We start from the raw sequence: 23,723 nt of genomic DNA, 5'->3' as shown, positions 1-23,723 counted from the left end.
TTTGTTTTTATTTTTTTTTTTTTGCTTTTTGGGTCACACCCGGCAATGCACAGGGGTTACTCCTGGCTCTGCATCTCAGGAATTACTCCTGGCGGTGCTCAGGGGACCATATGGGATGCTGGGAATCGAACCCGGGTCAGCTGCGTGCAAAGCAAATGCCCTACCCGCTATGCTATTGCTCCAGCCCCTAATGAACCATTATATATCTTGCTTTTTAGTTTCTTACTTAGTGGTGCTTGGTGACTGTTCTACATTGTATATGAAGAGCTTCTTTGGTCTGGGACATATGGCTCAGGAGCATTTGCTTATTGTGTCAGATCCTCTCTGGGAGCTGGAGGTGTGACCAGTGGTAGGCCACTTGCCTTGCATGTATGATACCTTGAGTTTGAGTCCTAGCATCACCACATACACACACAGAGCCATTTCTTTTTCCATCCCTGGCACAACAGGGTGCCCACCTCCAGCACCACAAAGGTGAGGCCCTCTGAGTCCACCAAGAATGATCTCTGAGTGCAGCCAAGAGTAACCCCTGAGCACTGCCAGTGTGGACCCAGAACAATAAACCAAAACCAAGTAAAAACAGAAAAATGTACCCCTGGCAGCCCTCTCTTGGGGTGGGGTGAGGAATGCTTCTTTTATATATATAAAAGAAATATGTATAATGTAAAATATAAATATAAGAAATATATATGTGTATATATATTGTCTTTTTGGATCATACCTGGTGATGCTCAGGGGTTACTTCTGCCTCTGCACTCAGGAATCACTCTGGATGGTGCTCAGGGGACCGTATGGAATGCTGGGGATTGGAACTGGGTGGTCTGCTTGCAAGGCAAACACCCAACCCACTATATTATCGCTCCAGCCCCAACTTCTTTGATCTTGTTATTTCTCCTTTGTAGGAGGTGGATGGTGGTCTGAGAACTATACTTGGTGGTCTCAGGGATTATTCTAGGTTCTTCATAGGGTACTTTGTGATGCCAGGGATTGAACCCAGGCCTCTAGCACGCAAAGCATGCATTCAGCCTGTTAAATGATCTCTTTAGCTCAAGAAAGTATAGGTAGATGTTAGTACCTTCGTGTGTGTGATGGTGGTGGTGGTGGTGGTGCCAGGGATTGAACCCAGGGCATTACATATGCAAGGAAAGCATTCATGCGCTGAGCTGTAGCCCCAACCCTTGGGTATCATATCTCTAGCCAGATTGAATTGTTTACTTTTACTTGATCTACTGTCCTATCTGCATTACATAAAAAATGTGCACATGTACTATGTGTTCTGAGGAGTATTGATGATGATGATGATGATGATGATGATGATGATGATGAGCTTGGTGTTGGGAGCCAAACCTGGTTGTGCTTGGGACTTATTTCTGGCTCTGCATTCAGGGATCACTCCTGTCAAGGCTCAGGAAACAAGATATGGTACCAGGGATCAAACCCAGGCCAGCTGTGTGCCAGGCAAACACTTTACCCACCAGACTATCTCTCCTGTTCCTTGGAGTATTGTTTTTACGTGCAAACTAGGTGATGTTTGTTTCTAATTAAAATGGCAATAGTGCTTTTATTTTTCTGCTTATGGGATTTGCAAGGAAAAGGCTTAATAATATTGAAGAAGCCGTAATGCTGTATTAATGACATCGTATTACCAATCCATAATTCCCAGGTTGCAGTTGCTAGTGTCTAAATTTCCTTTTCTCTGCAGGCGACTCCACCTGCGGGCAGAGGGCCATCTATCACAGCCTGGGACTCACTGGAATCCCCATCATCAACGTCAACAATAACTGTGCCACGGGCTCCACCGCCTTGTTCATGGCCCGGCAGCTGATTCAGGGGGGTGAGTAGTGCAGATTCCCCTGGTGCTCGCAAACGGAGGTGAGGTTGTCACTCACCGGTCCACGTGTTCACATGATCACCAGGCAGATTGCTGTATAATGCGCTTCTTTTGTAAAAAACAAAATAATAATAATTTTGAACCCAGAGGTAACTAGTGGTAGAGCACGTGTGAGGTCCTGAGTTTTATCCCTCGCCCCACCTGTCCCAGCAGCATTGGGTGTGACTCAGGGAGCCCTCAATCAACGGACCAGATATTGCTTCTATTCAAACAATTAATTTGGGGGCTGGAATGATAGTACAACAGATAAAGCTCTTGCCTTGCTTTGATCCCTGGCACTAAATATGTTCCCCCCAAGCATGGCCAGGAATGATCCTAGGGCACAGAGCCAGGAGTATGGTCCAAACACGGCTAGATTATGACCCCAAATTAAATAAGTGTTAATAAATAAATACCAAAAAGTTTAGGGGCGAGGGAGACGGGTGAGAGGGCCGGAGCACATGCCCGGCACTGCCTGGTTCCCTGCACTCCTCAGGAGAGCCCTCCTGGAGGCGGCCCCGAGCACACACGGTTCCTGTGCCGGGGTACAGCTGCACGGTGCGAGGCTGCTTCTCTTGCACGTGTGAGGCTCTGGCTTGAGTCCTGACACTGTTTTTTTTTTTTTTTATTGGGATGTAATTACAAATAATAAGTTTCACACTTCCTATTTGGGCCTCTCGAGCCTTGCTCAGAAGACTTGAGGGCCCCACCAGAAATTCTTAGCTAACTGGACCTGTTGTTCCAATACAGGGACCCAAGGAAGTGGTGCTGCTCAGGCCCTATGCATCCTCCTGTGGTGCTCAGGACCTTCAGGGCCACACCTGACAGTGCTCAGAGGCCTAGAGCCGTACCTGACGATGCTCAGGAGACCATGTGGTACCAGAGATCAAAGCCGCATCAGGCCACGTGCTAGGCATATTCCCTAACCACTGTACTGTTTCCCTGCCCTCAAAGTCACAGTCTCTGAACTGGCAAGGGACATAGCTCAGCAGCATAGCACAGGCCTCATATATATGAAGCCCCTTGGGTTTGATCCTTGGCACTGCACAAATAAAAAGAAAAGTATAATTTAGTTTGTTTTAAATATCCTTGGCATTCATGCAGTTATTTCCATTAATTTTAAAACACTCATCACTCCCAAAAACCCTGTACCCATTAACAACCATTCCTCATTCTCTTTCTGCTTAGCCTCTGACAGCCAGTAACCTGCTTTCTGTATCTATGGGTTTACCCATTCTGGACATTATATAATATAATAGAGTGGTATAATATGTCTTTTTTGTGGCTTCTTATACTTAGCAGAATATTTTCACAGTTTGTCCATATTGTAGCATGTATCAGTATTCTATTATAAGCTTTGCAGTCTTTAAAAATATATTTATCAGTTGGTAAATATTAGACAGCTGCTGTTTTTTGGGGTCACATTCAGCAGTACTTAGGGCTCACTCCTGGCTCTGCTGTGTGCTGAGGGCTGGGGACCTTATGTGGCGCCAGGGATCAAACTTGGGCCTGCTGCATGCCAGGCACTTGCCCTAACCCAAACACTATCTCCCTCTGTTACTCTGTTTTTAATAATATGGACATAAATATTATTGTATATTTTGTTGTTGATATGTGTTTTAACTCTCTTAGGTATGTATTATGTTCTACAACTTCAAAGAATCTAGACCTTATAGTAATAATCAGGCCTTATGTTGACTGTTGATTACTGTTCATTTAAAAATATTATTATTATTATCATTATTTTTGCTCAAGCGGGCACCAGTAACGTCTCCAGTGTGAGACTTGTTACTGTTTTTGGCATATCCCGCTCGGGCAAATTGATGAGCAATGGGGATGACAATGACAGTGACAGCGACAGTTATTATTATTATTGCCACATCAGGCAGTGCTCAGGGCTTCCTCCTGGCTCTGTGCTCGGGGATCACTCCTGGCTGTGCTTGGAGGGCCATATGTGGCGCTGGGGATTGAACCCAGGTCTGCCCCATGCGAGGCATGAGCTCTGTCTGTTGTACTATTGCTCGGACCCCAACATTTTGAATGTTGGAACTTTATAGTGTCTTAATAGTTGATAATGCTCATACCTTTTTATTTTTAACCTTGTTCTTTTTTAAAATTTATTTTGGGGTTCCCTGCCTGGCACTACTCAGAAGGGACTGTTCTGACCTCTGGATTTAGGGGTTTCTCCTGGTTCTGTTTGGGATTCCGCCTCAGAGCGGGTGCTCAGCCCTTTGAACTGTCTCTCCAGCCCACTTGCTGTGTTCTTTTGCTTTTTTGAGAGGTGGAGGGGGTATGCAGCCTAAAGAGCCTGGCTGATTCTGACTCTATTCTGGTGTTAGTCCCAGCAAATTTGGGGGACCCTGTTACCCTAGATAGAACCTGGGTCTCCTGCATGCGAAATGTGTGCTCAGTTCATTGAGCTCTTTCTCTGGCTCCGACTTTTACTTAAAAAGTTTTGGCGGAGGGGGGCAATTTTCTCTTGTTTGCTCTCCAGTTAGACTTTAACTTTTTTGTTTATTTTGGGCCATTTTCGTAGCTTAGGGTGTGAGATTCTCCTCAGGGGCTATTCCTGGCCCTTTTCTGGGGAGTGATCCCTAGAGCTCTCGGCGGGGTCCCAGGGATTCAAATCTACGAGATGCAAGGCAAGCACTTTATTTCCTATACAATCTCGCTGGCCCAAACTTTTACTTTCTGTTTCTTTGTTTTTCTTTTTGGGCCATACCTGGCAGTGCTTAGGGGCTAATCCTGGCCCTGTTCTCAGGAGGGACCCTCGGTGGTACACCAGGGATTCTATATGGTGCCTCAGATTCCAACTGGGGTTTATGAGACTCAGGGCAAGTGCTCAACCCTGGTCTACATCTCCAGCCTCCCCCAAAATGTCTTTTTATATTTGTTCTTCATTCAACTATCTCCATATTAATCAGAAGTTTTTTTTAAAAAAAAAACATTGAGGCTCAAAGTAAGAAATAAACACTTTCTTGATATTTCCCCTTACTTAGAAACATATAAGGATTTTCTCTAATTTCTCACCTACTAAAATATTTGTTGGTTTATTATGTGTTTTCCTATCATACATAAATTTACATAATTTTTTTAAGTTGAGGTGTTTAATGGGATTTTGTTGAATGCCTTTAAATGTGACTTCTCAATTTAATTGCATTGTCTTTAAAGGTGTAGCCAATTGTGTCCTGGCTCTTGGATTTGAGAAGATGAGTAAAGGATCCCTCAGAACAGGAGTGAGTGTTACCTTGGAGTTACTGTTTGAGCGCTATGAGAAGATTTTGCCCATCGGACTATCTTACATGAGTTCTGATAAACAACACAGAATGTCATTTGCCACACTTTATTTATTTATTTATTTAAATTTTTTTATTAGTGAAATACCATGTGGTACAGCTGTAGACTTACAAACTTTCGTGCTTGTGTTTCAGTTATACAATGATCGAGTACCCATCCCTCCACCAGTGCCCATTCTCCACCACCGATGATCCCAGTATCCCTCCCACCACCCCCAGCCCATCCCAGTATCTCTCTCCTTTTGGATGTTGTGGTTTGCAATAGAGGAATTGAGTGGCCATCGTGTTCGGTCTATGGTCTACTTTCAGCCTCATCTCCCATCCCGAGCGGGTCCTCTAAACACTCTTTTTTTGGGTTTTTGGGTCACATCTGTAGATGCACAGGGGTTACTCCTGGCTCATGCACTCAGGAATTACTCCTGGCGGTGCTCAGGGAACCATATGGGATGCTGAGAATCGAATCCAGGTCGGCCACGTGCAAGGCAAACACCCTACCCGCTGTGCTATTGCTCCAGCCCCTCCAAACACTCTTTACTTGTTAGTCTCTGTCTGAGCTGCCTTTTCCCCCAGCATGTGCGGTCGGCTTCCAAGCCATGGAGCAATCCTCCTGGTACTTATCTCGACTATTCTTGGATGTTAGTCTCCCATTCTGTTTTATATTCCACAGATGAGTGCAATATTTCTGTCTGTCCCTCTCTTTCTGACTCATTTCACTTAGCATAATACTTTCCATGTTGATTCACTTGTATGCAAATTTCATGACTTCATGACTTTTCTAACTGCTACATAGTATTCCATTGTGTAGATGTACCAAAATTTTTTTAACAAGTCATCTGTTCTTGGGCACTTGGATGTTTTCCAGATTCTGGCTATTGTAAACAGTGTTAAAATGAACATACAGGTGTAGATGTCATTTTGGCTATCCTTTTTCGCCTCTTTGGGATTTATTCCCAGAAGTGGTATTGCTGGGTCAAGTGGTTGCTCAATTTCTAATTTTTTGAGAAGCAACCCTATTGTTTTCCAAAAGGGCTGAGCAGTCGGCATTTCTACCAGCAGTGAAGGAAGGTCCCTTTCTTCCCACATCCACGCCAACACCGATTGCTTTTGTTCTTTTGGATGTGTGCCAGTCTCTGTGGTGTGAGGTGATATCTCATAGTTGTTTTGATCTGCATCTCCCTGATGATTAATGATGAAGAGTGGTTTTTCATGTCCCTTTTTGCCATTCGTATTTCTTTCTTGAGAAAGTTTCTGTTCATTTCATCGCCCCATTTTCTAATGGGGTTGGATGTTTTCTTCTTGTAGAATTCAGCCAGTTAGCACACTTTTTTAATGAGCTGATCTAATCCAAAAGCTTAAAGATGAGGTTGTATATGTAATACATATCCTGGTATTTTCAAATAGCAGGGAATTATAAAGATAGTTTAGTCAGCTATTTATTCTGTGAATGACATAACATATTCTGAGAGGGTAGATGGTTGAAGTTAAGGTTAGTTTCTCTATGTAATTTAAAAGTCACCCATTCATTCATTTTTTAAAAATCACACATTCATTCAACAAAATAAAGAGCAGTAATGGAGTATGGAACTTTGATTTTGGTAATGGCAGACCAGGTTGTTTGAACCAGTTTTCCTACTGACCAATAGTATATTTGAATAGACTATAAACATAGTCTAACTATATTATGTTTATAGTTATATATTCCAGATATATTATGTGTATAGTCTATTCAATATTATGTTTATAAAATATGTCAAATAAGAATATGTTTAAATAGACTATACACATAATATCCCGAAAGCTTCAAAGAACTAATGAGAGAGAGGTATTTAGGTAAATTTCAGAGAATGGAGATCGACATTTGAAGCGGCTTTTGTCAAGAAGGTCTTGGCTACTCAGAAAACTAAGAGATTCCTTTTCATTTAGCCTACCCGTTCCCCAATGAAAAAGAAAGTAGTCCAAGAATAAGCCTGCCCCAGATCAAAAGTTTATTAGGCACCCCTCCCCTGCATTAACCTAGGCCCCTGGAGGGGAATCCTGTGGCCAACAATGAACCCAAGGTTCAACTTCCTTCTCTCTACAAGCCTGGATTATGGGAAGACTTGCCTTGGCATTGAGCAGAACAGGGGGGAAAAGGAAGACAAATAACCCCAAAACTTTCATTGATAAGTAATAAACCATAAGCTCTCCCTCTGGTAGGCTTACGATCAAATTCTAGGAAACCTGAATTTTTACCACCGTATGGTCCCTACCCACTGTAATATCACCTCGGGCCTTTATTTCCTTTTTTGTTTCCTGGATTATTTTCCCCATGTTCCCCAGCAAAGTATTTTCTGACTGATTTGGATCATTGTCCATATTTCTGTCACTATACATTTAGACCAAGCACATTTCTTAGTAGCATTGTAATAGTTGAGACATTAATCTTGTCAAGTATGAAATTTTGCTTTTTCCTTTCTTTCAGTTTTTAGATAGAACTAATCCACTGGATAAACATCTTGAGGCCATGGCTAATGAATGTGGAATCTCTGACAAACCAATGGCTCCTCAGATGTTTGGGAATGCCGGGATAGAACACATAAACAAATATGGTATGTTAATGACCTGGGAAGGCGTTTCAACAGCTCTGTACATATGCCAAGATATAGAGGATGCAAAATGGTTTTTGAGTTAAGTTGGAAAAAGTTGTGTGGACACATACGTTCCCCAGAGCCCTGTCAGGAGTGATCCTAGAGTGCAGAGTACTACCGGATGTGGTCCCCAAAACAAAATAAATAAAATATAAGCTCTAGGAACAAGACTCCTGTCCTTCTAATTTTTGATTCCTTAGTACCTAAGGTTTAAAACTTGTTTGTCTTTTGTCTATACCCAGTGGTGCTCAGGGATTATTCCTGGCAGGAGACCATGTATGGGTACTGGGAATTGAACCCAGGTAGGCTGCATGCAAGAAAAACACCTTGCCCACTGTATTATTTCTCCAGTCCTCAAAAGAATTTGTTAGGGGGCTGGAGCAATAGCACAGTGGGTAAGGGCGTTTGCCTTGCATGCGGCCGGCCCAGCTTCGATTCCCAGCATCTCATATCCCGCCAGGAGTAATTCCTGAGTGCAGAGCCAGGAGTAACCCCTGAGCATTGCTGGGTGTGACCCCCCCCTAAAAAAAAAAAGAATTTGTTAAATAAATGTGTGGTTTTATCAACCCCCCTGAAAAAAAAAGTTGTGTAGAATTTAGTCATAAATTCATACATAAATAAAATATATGTAGGTCATCACCTGGGAAGTATCTAAATGCTTTTGAGGGTGGGGGATAGTGGTGGACATTGAACCCAGGGCCTCATTCATCCTTGATAAGTGCTCTGCTGCTGACTCACCCCTGGGACAATACCTGAAGTGCTCTAAAACAAGAAATCAAAAGAGGAGTACTTGTCTCCACCATGGGCTGTAGAAAAACAGATTTACCAGGTTTGAATTAGAGATGAAGACTGAAAGCTCCCTCTAGATAATAGGTTTTTGTAGAAACTTTATTCTTAGTCTATGAAACTGTCACAGTTCCACCATCATCTGTCATGGTGTAGTGTGTGATGATGCTTACATTTCATAGTTGATTATTTTTATTTTGTAAGTGAACATCCTTGTTTTTTTTCGCTGGTGGCCAACAATGGTCCTGCCTTAGAATGGAGTAGTGGTGACAAGGTGTGTGTACGGGGGGCAGAGGGGGCCACCCCAAATAGCATTGTTTTATGATACTTGGGGGTCACACACCTGGTGTGGTGCTGGGATCACACTCTGGGGGGCCTCCCCAGGTCCTGGGGGTGCCCTTGGTGCTGTGGAGCAGGACCAGAGCCGGGACAAGCTGGCAGAGTCGGCGTCTACTGCCCAGCCACATGCCACCTTCTCCTCTACCCCTTAATTTCTGCTTTTATCTTTGTATGTCTTTATGGGAGGGGTTTCATTGGTATTATTATCAGATTTTCAGTTTGAGGACCATTCCAGGCAATGCTTGGAGGACAGGGACTGTAAGGGATGAAGGCTCAAACCTGCTCTCTGAGCTTTCATCCTGACCCGATTTTTTTCTTTTTAAAATTATTCATTTGTGTTAGGAATGTAATTTATCTATTTTCTTTCTTATTTTTTTCTTTTTGGGTCACACTTGGTGATGCACAGGGGTTATTCCTGGCTCATGCACTCAGGAATCACTCCTGGCGGTGCTCGGAGGACCATATGGGATGCTGGGAATAGAACCCAGGTCAGCCACGTGCAAGGCAAACGCCCTACCCGCTGTGCTATCGCTCCAGCCCCTCTATTTTCTTTTTAATGGTAACTTTATGGAAATGTAATTCACTTGCCATAAAACTCACCCGTTTATTTTATGTTTTAATTTCTTTCTTGAACTGAAATCAGATGCTTATGAATCGATTTAGTGTAGTTATAAAGAAATATTTGTGTGAAGAATCAGTGTTGACGTTTTCAGCGCTGATGTCCATGCCGTGCCAAATGCAGAGCAGGCCAGTGAGCACTGGCACCACATTAGTTAGTAAACGGCAGAAAACCACCCACTAATAAATATTTCCTTTCTCTATAGGAACAAAAATTGAACATTTTGCAAAAATTGGATGGAAAAATCATAAACATTCTACTAATAACCCGTAAGTATTTCAAAGACACGAAATCATGAAAACCTGGCTGCTTCTGCCATGTGATGTGTGACTCTGTACTTGAAAATCAAATGTAAGACCCCAGAGATATTATATAGAATGAGTTTGATCTGTGGCCTCGCGTGAGCCCTTGGGCATCTCTGCCTGTAGCCCTGGAGGCCCCCAGCAGCATTGCAGCGCCGGCCTGAGCATGGACCTGTCCGGCACACACAGCTGGGCTGATGCTCACGCAGGTAATGCAGGTAGCCCCAGCTCCCATGAGTACAATTGGGAGGCCCCACAGAACATACAAATGACAAAAATAAAATAAGCAGGCTTGTGAATGAACACACCTGGGTTCAATCCCCTGCATCATCCAAAAGAGAGAAAACCAAAAGAAAGACTTGGACCTGAGTAAACTTTGGAAGACTTCGCAGTTTTGGTTCTCAAGCTGTTTATATCTAGACTAGTATTTCAATTTAATGGCTCTTTCAAGAAATAGTATCAGGGGCCTGAAAGGTAGTGCAGGATAGGTGCTTGCCTTGCACTTGGCTGACCTGGGTTCAGTCCTGGCACCTCATCGTCCCCTGAGCAGAGTGACTCCTAGAGTGCAGGGTAAGCCTGAGCACTGCCAGCAGATTCAGCTAAAAAAAAAAAAAACACACCAACAAACCAAACGAAAAACAACAAAAAGACAAATCAGTTATTTGTATTAAAAGATACAGTGAATGAGGATTTTGGCTGAAATGGTAGAGAACAGGCCTTGCATGTAAGACTGTGTTTTGATTTCTGGCACCTATGTCCCCATCCACTTCCGGCACAATTGTATGGCCTTGGTGCCTCTTGGTGGCCCTTGACTACTATCCAGCCAAGCATTGCCAGCCCTCCAAGTACTGCCTTGTGTGACTTCCCTCCCTTCCAAAAAGATGTAATTGGTTGGGGCCGGAGCGATAGCACAGTGGGTAGGGCGTTTGCCTTGCACGCGCCAACCCGGGTTCGATCCCTGGCATCCCATATGGTCCCCCAAGCACCGCCAGGAGTAATTCCTGAGTGCAAAGCCAGGAGTAACCCCTGAGCATTGCTGGGTGTGACCCAAAAAGCAAAAAAAAAAAAAAAAGATGTAATTGGTGATTTATTGCAATTCTAATAAATGACATTTAATGTAATTTAGTTGGAAATAAGTAGCATTTTAATTCATCCCTAACGTTTTTCTCAGTTCTTTTTGATCAAGTAAAATATTTATCAAATGTGTATTAGTAGTCATTGAAATTATATTAGAAGTTGGGAGAAAGCCTGCTGCAGTCAAATTATTTGTACTATTTAGTAATGTACTTTCAATGATGTCATTAAATCTTACTCTGATAGACTAATCAACCCTAAGATAGATGATTTGAACTACAATGATAACATGTGTCACAGATCATTCTTGGACCCTCCCCAGTGCTGGGTAATGCCTAACTCAAAGCATGTACTTCCTCATTTGCTGAGAAATACCTTGTGAACTGAAAACCAATGCCAGATGGCTAGAATCCATGCAAAAGAAACATAATCAGTTTTATTAAATGCCAGCTCTTTGACATGGCGCGTGGTACTTTTATGTAGTCCTCAGAAAGACCCTCTGCATTTGATATTGATGTTCTCATTTTATAGATGAGGTAAAGGAAGCACACAGGAAATTTGGCCATTTGCTCAGTGTCACTCGGATCAGATCCCTAGTTCTCTTCCTCACTAGATTATAGTCTGGTGGGAAGGGTCAACTTCACTCTGTGGTGCATTTAGATGTTGGATGTAACGGCTGCTTACTGCATTGTTTTTGAACCATTAAGCCTCACCCCCTGCCTCCCCCCCCTTTTTTTTTTGGTTTTGGGCCATGCCTGGTGATGTTGAGGGCTCACTCCTGGTTCTGCACTCAGGGATCACTCTCGGAGGGGCTCTGGGATATTATGGGGCCGGGGATCAAACTTGGCCAGTCGTATACAAGGCAGGTGCTTTCCCTACTGTGCTGTTGCTCCAGCCCCAGAAACATTTTGCTCTCTGTGGTATGTAGAGCAAACCTCGATACAAACCATGGTACAAACCATGGTACATAGAGCTAAATTTCTTTATTTCTAAACAGTTGAACAAGCTTCATCTTCATACCGTTTCAAGTTTGCCTATAGAACTCCCCTGCGGCTGTCTGTTGCTATTTTTGCCACAGCAATTTCTGAAACCCCAGGATGATACTGGAGGAGTCAGAGGGGGGTACTAGTAAGCTTGTTCTTTACATTGATGCAAAGAGATGTGTTTTGAAGAAGGCACCTTTTGTTTGGTTTTCTTGTTTTGGGGTCCCACAGCTGGCTATACTCAGGGCTTAATTCCTGGCAGTGCTGGGGACACCAAGCCAAGTAAGTGCTTCACCTGCTGTGCTCTCTCTCTGGCCAGGAATGCGCCTCTCAACACAGGCTCACACATACAGTTAGGAACTTCATTGCTTTCATTACAGCTGGTTGTATCATGTAACCACCTAAAAACAAAGACAAATGGGGCCAGGTGTGGGAGGGAGCTGACCACGGCCCTTGCTTGCCTGCCCTTTCCCCGTGGACTCTGTGCATCCCTGCCGCATCCCTGCCGTGGTGACAAGGCCCTCTCCAAGGCACTCACCATGTTGGAAGGCCACCCGTTGGCTTCAGGGTCCAGTTGTATCGAGGCTCTTCCTTAAGTCAGGATGCCCGATTGGATCATTGACTGCCTGATGGAGTTCAGTTACTAGCACTCTGATTCTCCCCAGTGTCAGACTCACTGAAAAATCCCAGCCCTGTTTGGGGAGGTGGGTCAAAGGGCTGGAGCAAATGCAGGAGGCCTGAATTCAATCTCTGGCATTGTGTGGTTCCCCAAACACCATGCAAAGAGTGCTCCTGCCTCCCCCCCCCCACCAATCCAACACTGTAGTTACATACTTGCTCATTCTGGTAACTAGCCTGCCTATCACACCTCCACACTAGCTAACATGTGTGCACAGTGAGTTATTATCATAATAAAGACAGAAATTTTCACTCAGGAACTTAAAAAATGTCGAATATCACTCAAAATTTTAAGTGTTTTTCCCCTTCACTACCCAGAAATTTTAAGAGTTACATAAGTTCCAGGAACCCAGGTCAAATATTAAATCCTTAAAATTTTTATACAACATGTGGTGTTTTGGGGTTAGGATTAAAAAAAAAAATGAATTGATTGCTTTTGGCTACACCTAGCAGTTCTCAGGGTGCTCAGAGCTTACTCCCGACTCTGTGCTCAGGGATCATGGGCTGGTGGTGCCCGTGACTGGACCTGGCTCGGCTGTTTGCAAGGCCAGCAGCCTGACCTCTGTACTATCTGTCTGCCTGTTCGGAGACAGGATTTTTTGTTTTTTAAATAAATTCAAAGAGCTTATTTATCAAAGCTTGAAGCTGATTATAAAAGTGTCTGTTGGTTGTGAAGTGGGTATTTACATTTACTCATTTTGTATTTAGGTATTCCCAGTTCCAGAAGGAATACAGTTTAGATGAAATAATGGGATCTCCGAAAGTTTATGATTTTTTGACTGTCCTACAGTGTTGGTAAGAATAATCTATATTACTGCTCGATAGAGTGGAGTATTGGGGTGTATCTGTATCTGTCTATACTTTTCCTGACTCCTACTTGGAGCAAATGATCTTTCTTCCTACTCTTCCTAGAGACACTCTGTCTCTTCTCTTAGAAAACTGTGTGTTTTACTTCCTTTTCCCATGACCTCCACCGGTGTGGTTTTCATTGTGTTTATTGAAATGTTCCTTAGGAGGCCAGTGGGATCCAAAGGTTTTTCTTTTGAATAATTTTATTTTTTTCCTGCTGTATGCATCTATTGTAGGAAATGTTACCTTATCATTATAGCTAAGAGTAAACATAAAATAAAAGAGATTAACTTCAATAATGCTGACGGCATCTTGCGAAGTGCTTGACAGTCTCTGTTTCCGGGAGGAGGATTCTGTTCATACCACACAGCATGTCCTGTGTCTAGTTGACGACTTTCTGTGTTCTGAAATAGATGCTGGTTTGAATGCCAGTGAATAAGGGTGGTCGTCTTGTATCTGTTGTAAGGATCCAGCTGGATTTATAAAATCCATCTAAACACACAAAAGGCTTCTCAGCCACTTTCCTTCACAACTGTTCTGAGAAAAAACTATTTTGCTTTTTTGTTTCGTTTTGTCTTTAGTTTTGGGGCCACACCTGGCGATACTCAGGGTTTATTCCTGGCTCTGCACTCAGGAATTACTCCTGGCAGTGCTCAGGGGACCATATGGGATGCTGGGGATTAAACCCCTGGTGGGTTGCATGCAAGACAAATGCCCCACTTGCTGTACTATTGCCGTGGCCCCTAAGGAAAAACTATTTTGAAGCGATCTCAGGGGTCTATAAAACTTCATAAGGGTTCCGGGACTAAGGAAGAGCTCTGAGGGCCCGAGAATCAGCATGAGAGCTGGAGTATATACTGGGCGTGCAAGAGTAAACACCCCACCCACCGCAGCACCATGGGGGTCAGGGGACGGGGGAGAAGGCTCTGTACCAAAAAATGAAAACCTGCCAGTATGGAAAGAAACTCCTAGCTGTCTTAGAGACCCTCGAAGTCAGATGGATGTGGTCTAAATGCCTTTCACCTCCTTTAGTCCTACTTCAGACGGTGCTGCAGCGGCAGTTTTGGCCAGTGAAGAATTCGTAAAGAAACATGATTTGCAATCCAGAGCCGTGGAAATTTTGGCCCAGGAGATGGTGACTGATTTCCCAAGCTCATTTGAAGACAAAAGCGTCATTAAAGTAGTATGTGTGAATCTATTCTATTTATCAATGGAGGGATTCCTATTAAAAATGACGGGTGGGGCCGAGGAGCCAGCCCAGTGGGCTGGAGTTCATTCCTGGTGGACAGAGGCCCTCCCTGGGTTCATGTCCTGATGCTGCATGGTCCCCCGAGCACTGTTGGAGTGACCCAGCTGGTCCCCACGATGTTGCCCCTGGGTGCCCCCATACTACTGCTCGAGAGATGGCCTCATTATTTCCCCACAGGATGATGTCATATTGTTGGCAGGGCTGAAAGTAATTTACTTGAACAATAAATTGATCTAGAGAATTTAATAGTATGAACTATTTAGGATTATGTTATGGAACAATAACTAATGAGAATATTATTTCGATAGAGACGTGCATCATTACATGATAACTTTCAACTGATTACGTATATGTGCTATTCATTTTTTCATTTGAGTTAACAAAATATACTTAGAACATTTTTTTACAGAGTTAGAGGAAAAGCAGATTCACTTCAGGGGACTTTCTTGACCTTTAGCACTTCAAAAATTTCAGTTGAAGCTACGAGTAAAAACAGATGGAAATTCAAACCTAGAGTTAATTGGAAACTTACCTACATAAATATATGCCTACATACTTATGTACACATATGTAAAAACAAAATCATGTAACTAATTGCTATGTACAAATTCTTTAACAGTAATACTGCGAATTTGAAAATGTTCCTATAACTAGCCTATGATCACAAAGCTAGGGTGTGGCAGAGGTGGGAGCAATATTCAAGATTTATAATTACAACACATTTTCTATTACATTGCAGTTTTAGTCCTTGGAGTAAGTATGAGTTTGCTTATTGTTATGTAGACCCAAAAGATAGTAGCACTGTAGCACTGTCATCCCGTTGCTCATCGATTTGCTCAAGCAAGCACCAATAACGCCTCCATTGTGAAACTTGTTACTGGCTTTTTTTTTGCATATCAAATACACCACGGGTAGCTTGCCGTGCTCTACTGTGTGGGTGGGATACTCTCTGTAGCTTGCTGGGCTCTCTGAGAGGGACAGAGGAATCGAACCAGGGTCTGCCACGTGCAAGGCAAGCGCCCTACCCACTGTGCTATCTCTCTTTTAGGACAATGGTTTGAATCTTTCCTGGTCTTCTAAATGAAGATTGTTTTCATGTAAAAATTTCTCTGTTATTCTTCCATTTATCTCAGTCATGGTATTCTGTTGATAAATCTCATCAGCCTTTTTACTACAAGTAAATTGTGGTCTGATAGAATTTTTGCTACTCTGCAAGATATGACTGTAGCAATATTAAGTCCTTTTGTGTACAGGTGCTGTAGAGATACTTCCGGGCTGAGGTCCTGCTTTGCATGTGGGGGGCCAGGCCCAGCATCACTCCCTTGCACTGTGTGATCCCCTAGCACCCCTAGGAGCGACCCCAAACATAAGCTGGGAATAGCCCCTGAATACTGCTGGGTGTGGTAAAGTTAATATTTTATAGCACTAGATATTCTTTTATTCTAGATATTCTTAGATATTCTCTTATTTAGATTTTCTGTATAGTATCTAATCAACTGAAATTTTAGTATATATGGTCAGTGTTCAGCTGTTAAGGTTAAACTATTAATCTTTATATAAACTCCCAGTTTGGGGGGCCTGGATAGAGAGTATAGCAGGCAGTGTGCTAGCCTTGATGTGGCCAGCATGGGCTCAACCTCCAGCACCAAGAATGGTTCCCCAAGACCCTCCGGGGATCACCGGGTGCAGAGTCAGGAGTAGGCCACCTTTCTCCCTCCCCTTAACACCCGCCCCCTCCCCCGAAAAAGGCTCAGTTTGATTCTCTTAATATATTTGGTTTGATTTTAGGTTGGCTTTGATATGAGTAAAGAAGCTGCCAGAAGGTGTTATGAGAAAACTGGCCTGAAGCCAAATGATATTGATGTAATAGAACTTCATGATTGCTTTTCCACCAATGAACTCTTAACTTATGAAGCACTGGGACTCTGTCCAGAAGGTAACGTCTTTGATAACATGCAGATCAACTGGGAAAATCCTACTGAGAAAATTCCATTTTTACCATTAAATTAAAGAATTTAATAATTGGTTCTGTTGCTCTGTACACATTTCTACATTGGTTCTGTTACCCCGTGCACAGTAAATGTGGACTCTCTTTTTTTTTTCTTTTTGGATCCCACCCAGTGATGGTCAGGGGTTACTCTTGGCTCTGCACTCAGGAGTCACCCCTGGCAGAGCTCAGGGGATCATATGGGATGCTGGGAATCGAACCTGGATCGGCCGCATGCAATGCAAACGCCCTACCCGCTGTGCTATCACTCCAGCCCAAATGTGGACTCTCTTGAGGTGCACTTTTAGACTGTCCAGGCTCAGTGTCAACACCAGATCCCTACACGCATTCAGAAGAGTGACAAATAATTTGTAGTATAATCGGGGGCACTTACGAAGTGACAACCTCGTTTTTGTTCCTGGTGATTTGTGTTCTAACTTTCCTTCTTGATTCATCTAACTAGTTAGAGATTTGTCAGTTGTGTGTGTGTGTGTGTATGGGGGGAGGGCCCACACTCGACAGTGCTCAGGGTTACTGCTGTTGGTGCTCATAAGTGGTCTCTGATATTGCTTAGGGGACCATGTGGTGCCAGGGATTGAACCCAGGCCTCCTGCATGCAAAGCATGCATTCTTGCCTGTTGAGCTGTCTCTCCAGCACATCCATTTTTGTCAATTTTGTTCAGCTTTACAACTAATCAAATTGGCATTTTGAAAATAAGATTATTTTTGTTTTTCCCATTTTATGGATTTCAGCTCCTTATTGTTTTATTTTTAGGTGTCTTATGATAGGGGCTGGAGAGATAATACTGGGGTTAAAGAACTTGCCTTGCATGTGGCTGACCCAGGTTCAATCTCTGGCACTGCATCTAGTGTCCTGAGCACTGCCAGGAGTGACTCCTGAGCCCTGAGCTAGCAGTAAGCCCTCAGTATTGACAGGTGTAGCCCACCCCCCCAACAAGTTTCTAATGACAGGACTCTAAGTGATTATCTTAGATTGTTCTTTTAAAATATAAATATATAAAACTATGTAATTTTATAAGCAGCAGTATTTTAATTTTAACTGCATTTAACAATATATTTGTCATTTAGCACTAATATTTTTAATGACTTACACTTTTATCTTTACCCTGTAAATTATTTAGAAGAATATTATTTAATATGCAGGTACATGGAATTTTCCCATATGGCTATTCATTGGTTTCAGGTTTAATTTTGTTGTGATCAGATAAACATTTGATTTGATTTTGACCCTTTCAAATTTATTTGAATTTTGCTATGATAGTATAGCAGGTAGGACGTTTGCCTTGCAGACGGTACCTGAGTTTGGTCCCAGGCACCTGTTACGGTACTCTGAGTCTGCTAGGAGTGATCCCTGAGTGCAGAGCCAGGAATTAGCTCTGAGCACAGCCGGGTACTACCAAAAATCAAATTTATTTAAACTTATTTCCTTGCTCAGCATATGATATTTATTGAATTTATCATATGCACTTGCAAAATAATGCAGATGCTGTAGTTGTTAGATTTAGTGCTCTTTTTATGTCTGTTATGACAAAATGATTGATAGAATTTTTGAAATTCTGTGTGTGTGTGTGTGTGTGTGTGTGTATGTATGTGTGTGTGTGTGTGTGTGTGTGTGTGTGTTTACTGAATCATTTGTCTTGCTCTAATGCTCAAGGTCCCACTTTGAATACAGGAGACCCAGCTTCAAAGAGCTTGGCCTATTGTGCTTGTATAAATTACAAACATAAAAATGTGGTCTTACTCTGTAGCACTGTAGCACTGTCCTCCCATTGTTCATCGATTTGCTCGAGCGGACACCAGTAATGTCTCCATTGTGAAACTTGTTACTGTTTTTTTTGCATATCAGATACACCAAGGGTAGCTTGCCAGGCTCTGCCGTGTGGGCAGGATACTCTCGGTAGCTTGCTGGGCTCTCTGAGAGGGATGGAGGAATTGAACCTGGGTTGGCGGACTTTAATAAAAAAAATTATTTGAAAGCAAATGTCTGCCATTGACCCCACACTCACTCCCCCTGAAAGGGCATAGCAAGCCCCTGCTGAGAAGGCCCCCAGTGTCATTGTGTCATTTGGTGCGGGTCCTATATAGAAATTTTCCTGCTCTAACTGTGGAGTTGTGTCTTTTTTTTTCTGTCAGTGTTGAGTGATATTATTTTTGTGCCTGTATTGGAAGGACATACACACACATTTGTAGTTATTATATCTTCAGGAGGAGTTGTCTGTTTTGTTTTGTTTTATTTGGTTTTTATTTGTTTTGTTTTGATTTGGGGCCACACTCAGCAATGCTCAGGGCTTACACTCCGTGGCTCGCAGGGCCCCCAGCACTGCTGTGATCCCCCCAAAAAATGCTGCAAATGAGGCTTGAGAGAGAACTCAAGCAGCTGGGGTGCAGCAAGCAACACAGGAGTCCAGCTTCAGGCCCTGGGAGCACTCAGAGGAGACCAGGTGGGAGCACAGTACCACAGCTGAATGGCGTTTCTCTGCTCACCTCAAAGTGCTCTGCCGTCTTTGCTCCCCACACCCATCTCTGTGCCTCTTTTCCCATCTCTTCCTTTGCTGTAGTTCCATTGTCTTCCTTTCTCAAGTGCCCTGAGCTTTCCTGGTTTAGGGCTTCTACCTTCCCCTGCCCCCCAATATTCCTGTGTTTTACTTGCTCACTCCTTGGGGACTTTGGCTGAGTCACCTTCTCAATGGAAACTTTGGCTAAAATGTCACCCTTTCCTGGTCCCTGTCCTCCTTTCTAGTGCTTTATCTCTGGATTCATTGTAGTTGAAAAGCTCAAGATAACTTACTTTTTGGCCATGGGGTGGCCCCTGGGACTCCCAAGAGAGGGGTTGCCCTGTGGTGTTTCTGGTGATACTCAGCCTGGCTGTGTGGACTCCATGTTTAGGCCACGTATTGCTCAAGGTGCGCCCTCCAGAGCCACATGTGGAGGTGCTTGGGGCCTCTAAGGCTACACCTGGGTCCAGAAGGGATATACATGGGAACAGTCAGCCCCTGTATTGCACACCAGAAGGAGGGTGGAGGGAGGGGCAGGAGAGCGAAAGCACGAGCAAGAGCAAGAGCAAGAAAGAAAAGGAAGGAAGGAAGAAAGGAAGGAGAAAAATGGATAGGGGATGGGGTGGTGGAAGAGAAACTGGGGACAGTGGTGGTGGGAAATGTACACTGGTGGAAGGAAGGGTGTGCAGTGTCCTGGGACTGAAACACAATCATGAACAACTTTGTAACTATGTATCTTTAAGTGATAATAATTTTTTTAAATTAAAATATTTCATGAACCCCTAAAAATAGAATATAGGCTATTATTATTATTATTATTATTATTATTATTATTATTATTATTATTATTTTAATTGAGACACTGTGACACAGTTACAAAGCTGTCATGATCAGGTTTTAGTCATACAATGATTCAACCCTGTCCCTCCATCAGGTCCTGTTCCCACCACCAGTGACCCCAGTTTCCCTCCCGCCACACCCCACTCCCCCAGCCTGGCTCTGTGACTCTCTCTCTCTGTCTCTCTGTCTCTCTCTCTGTCTCTCTCTGTCTCTCTCTCTCTCTCTCTCTCACTCCCCCAACCTGGCTCTGTGGCTCGGTCTCTCTCTCTCTCTCTCTCTCTCTCTCTCTCTCTCTCTCTCTCTCTCTCTCTCTCTCTCTCCTGCTATAGAGGCAGAGCTGTCCCACCTCATTATAATAAGGTTGGGGATGGGGCACGGGGATGGGGTGGTGGCAATAGAGAAACTGGAGACTGTGGTGGGAAATGTGCACTGGTGAAAGGCAGGGCATGGAGCATCCTGGAACTGAAACCCAATCCTGAGCGACTTTGTAACTGTATCTTACAGTGATTTAATAAAAATTTTTTTAATTAAAAATATATTTCATGATTCTCTAAAAATAAATAATACAGCCTTTTATGTACAGTTATCTTAGTATTAATCTTGGATATTCTTTTTTTTTCTTTTGTTTTCTGGGGGGCTGGAGCGATAGCACAGTGGTAGGGTGTTTGCCTTGCACGCAGCCAACCCGTGTTGGGTTCCTCTGCCCCTCTCAGAGAGCCCGGCAAGCTACTGAGAGTATTACGCCTGCACGGCAGAGCCTGGCAAGCTCCCCGTGGTGTATTGGATATGCCAAACAACAGTAACAGTAGGTCTCACAATGAGAGACATTACTGGTGTCTGCTCAAGCAAATCGATGAGCAACGAGATGACAGTGACAGGGACAGGCCACTGCAGTCCTTGGGGGTTTCTCCTGGATTTGTGCTCAGGAATCACTCCTTCCACTGCTTGGGGGAACCATATGGGATGCTGGGGATAGAACCCAAATCTGCTGGGTGTAAGGCGAATCCCCCACTTAATATACTATCTCTCCAGCCCCTTAATCTTGAATATTCTGCTGTTGCCTGACACCTTAATATCTATCTCCTAATGTATAAAATAGGACCAATAGTAACTACTTAATAGAATTGACGATTGAGTTGCATAAATATATGTAAAATCATTAGAATAAGGTTGGACACAGAGTGAGTGCTTCAAAACTATTAGCTACCTTTGATAGCACAATGACAGTCATTGTCATTATTTGGTGAGTTTGCCTCTCAGTGGTATATCAGAAGTTATGTCTGGGAAGAATATTTAATACAGTGCATTCATTTGTCTTTACTTCTCAACCACCTGCAAGAATGAGGAATGTTGAAACTGCCAAGCATGTGATGTAAATTTTACCTTTCAGGTTTATGGCTATGGCTCAACAGTCTTTCCAGCCACTTCCTTTCATCTTGAGTGAGCACTTTCTGCTCTCTTCCTCTCTCTACCTCCCTCCCATTTATTAAGAATGTGTACTTAGGAAAGTATAGTTGACAGTGGAGGAAAAGGAATATATTTTGGCAAAGTTACAAATCTTTTTTTTTTTTTTTTTTTGCTTTTTGGGTCACACCCAGCGATGCTCAGGGGTTACTCCTGGCTCTGCACTCAGGAATTACTCCTGGCGGTGCTCAGGGGACCATATGGGATGCCGGGGATCGAACCCGGGTCGGCCGCGTGCAAGGCAAACGCCCTACCCGCTGTGCTATCGCTCCGGCCCCAAATCTTTAAGATTATATAGTCATCTTATTAAATTACTAGATTATATCTTAATAATGTTTTACAACTAGGGGCCATGTGACCCTCTCTGGATTCCCGGATATTCCAAGGAGACCACAGGGGGAAGTAATGTAAATGAGGGCTATGGGCATGATTCTAGGGGGACAAATAATAGGACAGGAACCAGGGTTGAAAGGGGACCATGGTCGCTAAAAGTCTGAGAAACCCTGTAACATAGATTATAAAATTTTAGTTTATAATTTGTATCTATATTTGCTCTTTTCTTCTGGTACACTGATTTTCTATTATATTTTTAACAAGTTTGGAAGTTAGAGAGCTCTTAGGAACTAAAAGCTTTGTTTTACGCAAGAAAGACTCTGAAGACAGAGTCTTTACTGCTCAGTATTTATTAACTGGTTTTCAGAGGTGCTTTTATCAATTTGATGTTTGAATCGTTAAGAAATGTTTTATTTCGGGGCTGGAGCGATAGCACAGCCGGTAGGGCATTTGCCTTGCACTGGGCGAACCCGGGTTCGATTCCCAGCATCCCATATTGTTCCCCTAAGCACCGCCAGGGGTGATACCTGAGTGTAGAGCCAGGAGTGACTCCTGTGCATTTCCGGGTGTGACCCCCCCCCCAAAAAAAAAGCAAAAAAAAAAAAAAGAAATGTTTTATTTCCCCTGGGGAATTCTTTGCTACATGGGTGTTTGAAGAACACATATGATGTGTTGCAAGCTTATTTTAATATTTGGTAATATTTTTCCTTCTGTAGGACAAGGTGGAATGTTGGTCGATCGAGGAGATAACACCTACGGAGGGAAGTGGGTGGTGAATCCCAGCGGAGGACTGATTTCTAAGGGACACCCGCTGGGAGCAACAGGTAATAAGACACGCAGTTTGTTACCATTTGGGGGATAGGTTTGGATGACTGGGGGTTGCTTTGAATGAATGATTGCATATCTGAACTTGGTAATTAGTGCTTTAAATGTTGAGCCATACATATTTCACTTCCACACCTAGTGGCCCCCAGCGCTGTCTCAGGGGTCACTCCCAGAGGTGTGCCAGGAATCGAGCCAGACAAGCATCTTAATCCCTGTGCCATCTCCCCAGCGCTTGTCTACTGATTTCCTGACTTTATCTTTTCTTTGTTTTGTTTTTGGGCCACACCTGGTAGTGCAGGGCTTACTCCTGGCTCCCCACTCAGGAATCGTGAGCAGGATTATTTGAGGGCCTGGGGATTGAACCCAGGTCAGACACATGCCAGGCAAGCGTCCTACCCACTGTGCCATCTCTCTTGCCCCAGTTTATCTTTTTTGAATATATCCCCCTCCCCACCACCGTCTCCCTTCACCGTTGCTGGTGTTTTTGTGGTGGCTTGTGGTTGCACCTGGCCCAGAGGCTCACGCGTTTTCAGTTGTGCATCAGGTTGTGGTGCTCACCAGGTCGGCCCTCCTTTACTTCCGGCCTTGCGCATTCGTTTCTCGGGGGAACTGCGCTTGCGTTGAGGGACACGAGTGATGTCCCTGGCATTATTCATGGTTGTCCCTGGGGTACTCACACATGTGCTCTCAGGAGTCACACTTCCTGGCCGTGCCACGTACGCTCCATTTGTCGTGCTCACGGGGCCTTGCACCCTTTTTTGGTAGTGCCTGTGCACTGCTGGCCTCGGCGTGGCCAGAGCCTGCTCGCACGGTGCCGAGACTTGCCGCAGAGCTCGCAGGGTGGCCCCAGGGATGTGCACTGCAGACTTAAGTGCGCACGGCACGTGCTCTGAATCACGGCCGTTCCTCCAGCCCAAGAGTTTTTATATTTGGCTTGAGAAATTTGCAGGATCAACGGGATGATGATGATGATGATGATGATGATGTGTTCTAAGAGGGTCATTTCCGTAACTCTGGGAGGGTAAAAACTGCTCTTCCATCCTTCAGTGTATGTTGATGTCATTAAACCTTTTGGGGTGGCGATTT

The 23,723-nt window shown here is 43.7% G+C and overlaps 1 protein-coding gene across 1 annotated transcript in view; it reads left to right on the top strand.

Annotated features, from left to right (window-relative positions):
- The window catches only part of SCP2 (sterol carrier protein 2), a 75,247-nt gene that overhangs the window by 20,738 nt on the left and 30,786 nt on the right, over positions 1–23,723 (top strand). Inside the window, exons 4-11 of the mRNA XM_055140055.1 lie at positions 1,703–1,834; positions 5,042–5,106; positions 7,628–7,754; positions 9,743–9,806; positions 13,283–13,369; positions 14,456–14,606; positions 16,461–16,608; positions 22,529–22,636. Of these exons, the coding sequence (XP_054996030.1) occupies positions 1,703–1,834; positions 5,042–5,106; positions 7,628–7,754; positions 9,743–9,806; positions 13,283–13,369; positions 14,456–14,606; positions 16,461–16,608; positions 22,529–22,636 (882 nt within the window). The remainder of the gene's footprint in view (positions 1–1,702; positions 1,835–5,041; positions 5,107–7,627; positions 7,755–9,742; positions 9,807–13,282; positions 13,370–14,455; positions 14,607–16,460; positions 16,609–22,528; positions 22,637–23,723) is intronic.

Source organism: Sorex araneus, chromosome 5 (genome assembly GCF_027595985.1).
Source record: "Sorex araneus isolate mSorAra2 chromosome 5, mSorAra2.pri, whole genome shotgun sequence".
NCBI classification, from domain to species: Eukaryota; Metazoa; Chordata; class Mammalia; order Eulipotyphla; family Soricidae; genus Sorex; species Sorex araneus.
Note: the sequence above shows the minus strand (reverse complement) of the source record. Positions and strands in the feature narration are given on the sequence as shown.